Source organism: Equus asinus, chromosome 22 (genome assembly GCF_041296235.1).
Source record: "Equus asinus isolate D_3611 breed Donkey chromosome 22, EquAss-T2T_v2, whole genome shotgun sequence".
Classification (NCBI taxonomy): domain Eukaryota; kingdom Metazoa; phylum Chordata; class Mammalia; order Perissodactyla; family Equidae; genus Equus; species Equus asinus.
The window spans coordinates 51,980,400-51,988,588 of record NC_091811.1 but is presented as its reverse complement, the minus strand read 5'-3'; the positions used below and the strand labels follow the sequence as shown (position 1 = coordinate 51,988,588).

The following is an 8,189-nucleotide window of genomic DNA, read 5'->3' as shown; positions in this document are numbered from 1 at the left end:
AGGTCATGGGAAGCGATTTGTAGCCAAGTCAGGCAGAAGCGTGGGTAACCTGGGGACCTGCTACTTGCAATTATCATCTGAAGTCGGGGGCAGTCTTGTGGGACTAAGTCCTTCACCCGTGGGGGCTGTGCTCACTCTGGGTAGCTAGTGGCAGAACTGAATTGTAGGACACCCAGTTGGTGTCCAGAGAGTTGGAGATTTGGCGTGGAAAAAACTCACACACTTGGTGTCAGAAGTGTTGTGAGTAAAGGAAACAGTTTTCATTTAAGACCCCCTTAACCTCTGCCCTACTCCACCTCACCTCACCCCCAATATAACAACTGCTATTCTGAGTTTAGTGTGCCCTTTCAATCCACTGTTTATACTTTACAATAATCTATGTACCCATAAACAACACAGTATGGATAGTTTTGTATTTCCAACCTCATTTTCCCCATGGGCTTGTGAGTATCCTCTATCATATTCAATTTCTCACATATACATTGATCTGTCTCTGAGTTTACTATTCTGGGCCATTGGTCTATTTGTCTACCCCTGCACTGAGACCATACCATTTAGAGTACTATTAGCTTTCTACTATGTCTTGATATCTGGTAGGCCCAACCCATCTTCTTTGTTCCTTTTCAAAACTGTCTCAGCTACTTGTGCTTTTAAAGATTTTTTTAGAGGAAAAGTAGTATCTTCTACAGACACCTGGCCTAGCATGGGAGGGTGAAGGGTCAGAGAAAGCTTTTTGGAAAAAAAGAGAGGTGGGGGTAGAGAGGGTGTTCTGTTTGGAGAGAAAGCACGATAGTCATGGAATTAAGAAATAGCACGTGACCATTCGGGCAGTTTATTACCAGAGCATAAAGGACGAGGTAGGAGCATAAAGTGGGTGAGGTCTTAAGGACGTCATATGTCACAGTAAGGAGTCAGGACTTGACCCTATGGGTCAGGGCTTCTTAACCTATTGTCTGTGGTTGAGGGGATCTAAAGCAGGGGAGCGTCAGAATCGAATTTGTGCCTAATAGATGTCTCGGATAGCAATGTGACAAATAAAGCTTATGAGGTCAAGATTGGAACCAAAACCAGTAAAAGGTTTCTGCAAAAGTGTAAACAAGAAATGATAAGGGTAGAACTGATTAAGTGGACATTTAAATGATAAAAATAAGACAATTACTTGGTTGGGAGTAGGGTACAGAGAATAGTCTAATAAAACTCTCATATTTATGACTTGGATGACAGTGCCATTAACTAAAATAGGGGAAAGCACACGAGTAGGTCCTGGAGATGAGAAGAAATGCTGTTAGTCATGGACATGGCAAATTAGAGAGGACTGTAGGAAACTCTTGTTATGTCAAGCAATTGGTTATTATCTGGAGCTCAAAAGGTCAGCCTGGAAGACACAGATCTGAGGTCAGCAGCAGGTGTTGATAGCTGACATTTACTGAGTGCTTATCATGTGCTAGACAGAGTATTAAATACTTAATGTGAATTATCTCATTTAATCTTCAAACCAATCTTTTAAAATTAGGAACTATTATTTTTTGGTCCCCACTTGACAGAGGTAAATTGAGGATTTAAGAGTGAGTAACTGGCCTATTGCAATCCAGCTATAATGATGGAGCCAGAATGCCACCACTGAGCACTTAACTACTTTCCGTAAGGTTAAAACCAGAGCGCCTTGAATAGTCTAGGGACAGAAGTTACAGAATAAGAGCAACAGGCCAAAAACAACTTTGAAGCCTATCAGTGTTTAAAGTGAGCAAAGAAATTCACAAAGGAAATCAAAAGGGCAAGTCAAGGGGGTAGGAGGGAACAGACAGTGGTCCCTTCCTGTGGCCAGAGCAGAGCTTCAGGGCAGCAGAGAAACAGCGAGGGGAGGACGGGAATCATCGTGGGTGTGGCACCATGGAGGCGATGTTAACCAGGAGTTGCAACGGAGTGGTGGAGGTAGGAGGAACTTTAAGTCTGAGGAAGGGGCATCCTGTTCTCCTTAAACTATCTCGAGCAGTTTGTTTTGGTGGGGGCAGAAACCCTTAAGCTAAGTTTATATACTGAGAAGAAAGAAGAGGGTGAATTGGAGAGAGAACTAACGGAGCAAGATCTGGGGTTGAGAAGGGTAAGGATGGGCAGAGACTGCAGGGGAGGTGTTTAGTGGGTCAGCTATGGACACAGGCTGGTGAGGGAAGCAGTTTAGGCCAAGAAGGGGCTGATAGATTGGAGGAAAATAGAAGGAATCAAAAGATTTGAAGTCTCCAAGTTCTAGAATAGAGTGGAAACGAGTATGTAAGAAAGCTCCTCAAGGGGCTGGCCCAGTGGCATAGCAGTTAAGTTCACATGCTCCACTTGGGCAGCCTGGGGTTGGCCGGTTCAGATCCCAGGCACAGACCTAGGCACTGCTTGTCAAGCCATGTTATGGTAGGCATCCCGCATACAAAGCAGAGGAAGATGGACACAGATGGTAGCTCAGGGCCAGGCTTCCTCAGCAAAAAGAGGAGGATTGGTGGCTGACATTAGCTCAGCGCTAATCTTCCTCAAAAAAGAAAAAAGGAAAGCTCCTCAAAAAGGACTGATTTTATACCATTTGAAAGTGGCACCGGGGAGCTGGGAGAATGGCAACCCTACTGTACAGGCAAGTGAGAAAACAGAGGAGGCAGCAGAGTCCTTGGTTAACACACCCGGAGAGGATGGGAGTAACAGGGTTGAGGACATGGGGAAGCTGGAAGAGGGCTTTCAGGTGAAGGTTTAGGCGTGGGGAGACAAAGCTCAGAGCAGTATGCACACGAAGCGTGAGAGAGGACAGGTGTCCGAGGGGGCTGATATTTTGGGTGATCACCAAGAATGACATGAACGAGCAAGCCTCAAGGCCACAACGGAACGTGGCAAGACTCTCTTCACAGTTGGGTTTCACCTTAAATGCACTGTTTTCTTTCAAATCCTCTTCACAGCTCTGCACTAAGACCTGCAGGTAGATCTCCCGTGCAGTGGCAGTGAGCAAACAGCCCTTATGCTGACCCCACACCCACTGAGCCGAAGGAGGTAGAATGCGTCACGACAGGCTGCCCACCAACCCTTCCCCCTGGGAACTATGCCTCCTCCACTTCAGGCAATTTTGACAGGGCTGTTAAACAAGGGCCTCCGCTGTCCCTGACGCAAGAGCTGCGTGTGCAGCCACGCTGGCCAGAGTACCCCATTACCTGACAGAGTCATTGGTCCAGGAACGGTCACTGACCAAAGAAGAGCTCCGGTCATTACAGTCTTTTCAGGGGATTTATACAGAGGCTGGGACAGTCTTATCTCTGAGATCACGCGAGTTGATTTTACTACTCCTACAACTATAGAGCCTCCACTTCATGGGTGCTGAGAGCTCAAGATAGGGAAATCCAGTCTGTGACAAGACTGGTAGGCAAGGCCCCACTCTGTGGCCCATACCCTATTTAAGCACACAAAAACACCAAGACAGAGACATGGCGAATATTTAATGTCTGTACGCGTGCCTCACACGCCCATTCCTGTAATGATCTGATGGCCTCCCCAAAAGGGCAGTACCAGAGAAAACATGCGCATTTTTTCCCAGCAGGGTTTGAAAACTATTAAGGCCCTGGTCCTCTTGACTTGGGAATGATCGCAGGTGAGGTCTTTGCACAGCAGGCCTCAAGCCTCTCTGCTCAGGGAAAAAGCCCCCCAGTCCTACAGGGCTCCTGAGGTCTTCTGTTCTTCCGCAGCCTGGCGCCGGGAGCTGCGCCGCTGGAAATAGTGGTAGGCGCGGACACTGCAGAGGTAGCCCCCGTACACAGTGAGCAGCATCATGGAGGTGGAGAAGGTCTTGTAGCCAATGTCAGCGAGTTGCTTGGCAGTTGGCATGTCGTCCCCTACAAAGACAGACTGGATTTAGACCTGAGGATGGGGCCTCATCTGTCTAGCCCACTTCCCTGTTTAGGGCCATTCTGTGCCTTCTGCACCCTGCTTTGTCTGTCTGCTTAGTCTATTCTGGACGGCCCCTACACGTATGCAGAGTCGTATACCGGAAGATACCATTCGGGAACTCTAAGATTCAAAAGGGCAAATAAAGTCTCCATACGAGATACAGAGACACAGCGGGAACCAGGGGCATCTGCACAACGTCACAGCTAACAGCTGGCCCTCCATGTTTGTGGGGACAAGTGACTGGGAGGTACCACCTAGAAACCTTCTTAACTGGTACATTAAGTGTGCATCAGTTTTTCTGGCTAGCAGGAATTAAACATTAGCAGGGAATTATCCTCTTTAGGAGGATCAAATGGAAACGTGCTAGGCAATATCCAATTTGCTTCCCACAAAAATCATCTCATTCATGGTGGCTGGGCTCCCAGATTAGCCCTCAAGCATCTGTTTAAGCCAAAATGTACCTGAGACAGTGCCAACAGTACGTTTCTATTATTTCAGTTATACTTAACCTCTACAGCACTGATTTTCTGTTCTAGACATAACACCAAGAACCTGTCCCAGGAGCTAAAAAGAAAGTAAGTTCCCCGCAAACTCTTAACTCACATTTGCATGAGATACATTACTTCTGATTTAACTGTTCCCTGGATATTCTGAGCTAGGGAACAAGAGAAAGTTTACTGCAGGAATCTCTCATTCTGAACAAAACGTTCCTCAATTTGGGACTCTGAAGGTGTTCTTAGGCTCCTCTCTGTTGACAGAATTGAAATTAAAAGGCTGACTGAAATTAGTGAGAACAGGTTTCTTAAGAATCAAGAATCTGGAAGAGGAAAAGCCCAGGATTCGCTGGTTAGGGGGTCGGGAGGAAGGTGAGATATCTAAACGCTTCGAAGAGTGAGTCCCATGGGCTGAACACTGCCTTTGAGCCAGTCCTTGAGGGTGGACCCAAGCTGAGCCGAGGCGCAGCTTCCTTGAATTATAATTACAAGTGACTATGGAAAGTAACATTAAATACGGTCAGAGGAAGAAAACCAAATGGCACAGGTTCACGATGAGAAATGGTTTTGTTTAGAGTTTCTGAGGTTTGAAAAGACCCGAGGTGTAAGAGAGTGAAGAAAATACACACACACAGAGCAGGACACTAAGGCAGTAAGCCAGTTCCCAGCAAAGAGATCTCAGCCTTCGACCTCCCCGTCACTTATTCTTTCTCCTCCTAGCCCCCATTACCGTGGCCAGACGCTATCCAGTTATGGGACCACCTCTTCAACGGGCTGGAGAAAGAAGGCTGGAAGCATTCACCAGCCAACAAAGAAACAGGATGGTATAGCTTGGCTAGAAGTGACAGCACACCTACTAACAGACATAATCTTGGTGTCTAGAACCTCACTTCCTTCTCTTGTCTGATCTAACTTGAGATTTCTCCTATTTTCAAATTAACACAAACTCTTCCTAGACCCTGAGCTAAGGCAGAGCAGGAGAAAAGGAGAGATCAGATGCAGAAGTGATTTTGGAAGCAGAACAAGATTTATTTACTAAATAGATTAGGGCAAAGCTGAAATTACCTCCAGGGTACCAAGTTAGGAAACTCTGTTGACAGAAACAGAAAATGAGAAGAAACAGGTGTGTGTCACTGTGTGTGTATGGGGGTGGGCGTGGCAGTGAGTGTCAGAGAAGAAGATCATGAGCTGGGTTGTGGACATGTTTAGATTAAGATGCTCAACACAACGCTCCCGTGATGATGTCTACCGGGCAGATGGATACGCAGATCTGGACAGATCTCGGCAGAGAGGCTAGGCTTCAGTTACAGATCGAGGTAACAAGTGACAACAAAGCAGAGGATAAGACCAGAAAGAGAGGCCAAGGGAATGCCAGTTGGAAGAAGGAAAACAATTAGGGGAAAACTCCAGAAACATCTGGAGGGCTTTTTCATTTAACTACATCCCCCTTCCTGGTTGAGAATCACTGCTGTGTCAGGTCAGTGCCACTGACGGAGGCGTGCTGTATCTTCCAGGTGTGCTGGGTCAGAAGGAAAATCGGGAACCAGCACAAAGTTAAGTGCTATGAAGACTGGTGAGACGCGATCAACGGATGGGAATACGTGACTAGCTCACCAGTAAACCTGGTGTGGAACTAGTCAATTTAGTGCACTGAACTGGAACAGGCATTAAGTAAAGAGCACAGATTCTTAGCCAGCGCCCCAGCAGGCCCATGAACCCCCTCCCCCAAGGTTCATGTGTCTATGCATTTTGGGGGGACAGAGAGAAAGAGATTATTAGAAGGATCATAACCCCCTCACTCCAAAGCTCAGAATCAATATTCTTGTGATCTGCTGGTTAAGGGAACGGGAGTGAAAGGGCAGCAGCCCGAGAAGGTAACAAGATCAAGGAAATTGTAGTTTTGTTTTGCTTATCAATAAGGAAGATTCGAATATGTTTTAGAGGGGAAGAAACTGGTGGCTAAACTGAGGATAAAAGTGAGCTGGGCGGGATGGAACAAGATCCAGAATGGCCCAGGAAAAGATGAAATTAGAAGCCCAGGTAGAAAGATTACCCTTGGAAATGAGGGAAACTTTTGAAGTTAGCAGGAGAACATTCTCATCTGAGGGACATCCATTTTCTCAGCAAACCTCAAAGCTGGGTCTGTTATGGGGGTGATAGGGTTAGATCCAAGGTTTCAGAAAAACTGGAAAAAAAATGGCGACCCATTATGATGAAAATGCCATGGGGCGCAATCTGCAAAGGTTATGTGGCTCTTCTTTTTCTGCCCCTAAACGTGGGAAGACCTCAAGGCTCAGGTTTCTCCTCTAGAAAACTCTCCCTGACATGGGTCCATTCACCTCAGCTTAGGCTGACTCATTTATCTGTCCCCCTTTTTACACGTGCTATGAAGGCCGCAGAGAAGAACACGGCTTCTGTCTCAAAGGAGCCTATGATCCGATGGGGATAAGCTACGTATCTCAGATTATTAGGGTAGAAGACGGCAGCAACCAAAAGAGAAGAGGCATTGTGAAAGTTCAGATAAGGTGGGGGCTCAGGAAAAGTTAGCAGAAAGTGGGGGGATGGGGATGGGTGGCGCTGTCTTTTTAGAAGGGTGGGCAGGATTTATACCAGTAGAAAAGAGGGGGAGCAGAGCATTCCAGGAGTTGAAAGCAGCAGAGGCGTGGAGCTGGATAATCGATATGCATTGAAGGGTGCCCGGCAAACCACACAGCAGGGCGAAGCGGACTGTAAGGCAAGGAAGGGTCAGAGCTCTGGAGTCAGAGCGTGGAGAGCCAAGACGTCCGGCTGGAGTCAAGGTTCGACAGGAACCTAAGGCTGCAAGGAGCTCGTTGGGCTGGAAGCAGTGCAGATCGCGGCCTGTGGTCCGCGGCGCAGGATACGCCCGTGACCTCAAGGGCACGGTGACCTGGGGCACGGGAGGATGCACTAAGCAGAGGTCGGCCTGAGCGGCGCGCCTCAACGGACAGGCGGCCCCTACTGGGCCCTAGCACACAGCGTACCTGGATGCTGCGGCTCCCTCCGGTCCCACCGAGGCCTCCGCGGGCAGCGCCTCGCCGCCGCAGTCTGCGTAACTTCCGAGCGCAGCCGGGCGCAGCGCCCGGGGCCAGAGACGCGAGGGTGGCGGCCCAGGCACAACCCCGAACGCTGAGGTGCTATTGGTGCGAAAGCCGCCCGTGCTCCCTCCCACCCGCCTCGCTCACCCTCTAGCAGTAGGCTCCCGACGCAAGAGAGGACACCCGGCGCCCGATTCAGCACGACCCCTCCCACTAGGGCGGGAGCCCGCGCGGGCCGCCGCTCCGGCTGGTGGCCGCCATTGAACTTCCGGCTTCCGGGCCCGTCTCCCTTCCTGTGGGAGAGCCCCGTTGAATCCTGGGGCTTGTAGTCATTCTTCATCGAGAGTCCGTCTTGGGTGACCCAAGCTCTGGAACTGGAACTTTTAGGATAGTCACGACAGAAAAGACGATCTTTCTCTCCGACTCAGAGAGTCAGCCAATCCCCAGCCTACGGCGCGGTGACATCCCCAGTAGCTAGGTAGATTCTCTCGCAGTCAGCCCTCCGGAGGCGGACGGCGCGCCCCCTGGAGCCTGGTGCTGCCTTCTTCCCCGTGGCTGGCTTCGGCCGAGCCCAGGTAGAAGCCCGATCGGCGCCGTGAAGGCTGAACTGCCGAGGATGCGGCAGGTTTGGCTGTGGCCGCCGAGTGGGCACAAGGGATGAGTATCTGACGTTTCTGTCCCATGCGTGACCTCCCCAATTGCAGGCGGCGTGATAAAGCCCCAAAGAAGC

General features: G+C 49.2%; 1 protein-coding gene across 2 annotated transcripts; it reads right to left on the bottom strand.

Moving 5' to 3' along the window:
• Positions 1-3,442: 3,442 nt before the first annotated feature.
• COX14 (cytochrome c oxidase assembly factor COX14) lies at positions 3,443-8,032 on the bottom strand. 2 transcript variants are annotated; one of them, XM_014862876.3, is made up of 2 exons: positions 7,607-8,032; positions 3,443-3,854 (listed from the first exon to the last, which is right to left on the bottom strand). In XM_014862876.3, the coding sequence occupies exons 1-2, from the start codon at positions 7,797-7,799 to the stop codon at positions 3,673-3,675; spliced, it is 375 nt and encodes a 124-aa protein (XP_014718362.1). In that variant the 5' UTR covers positions 7,800-8,032; the 3' UTR covers positions 3,443-3,672. The 2 variants fall into 2 exon arrangements, with proteins under 2 accessions (XP_014718362.1, XP_014718361.1); XM_014862875.3 differs by having other exon boundaries at positions 7,406-7,926.
• Positions 8,033-8,189: the final 157 nt, after the last annotated feature.

Excerpts from the sequence above, each read along its gene's own strand:
- COX14 (XM_014862875.3), bottom strand. The coding sequence starts at position 7,799 with ATGAAGAATGACTACAAGCCCCAGGATTCAACGGGGCTCTCCCACAGG. Across the intron at positions 3,855-7,405 it reads GAGGGAGCCGCAGCATCCAG|GGGACGACATGCCAACTGCC; the intron begins GTACGCTGTGTG and ends CTGTCTTTGTAG.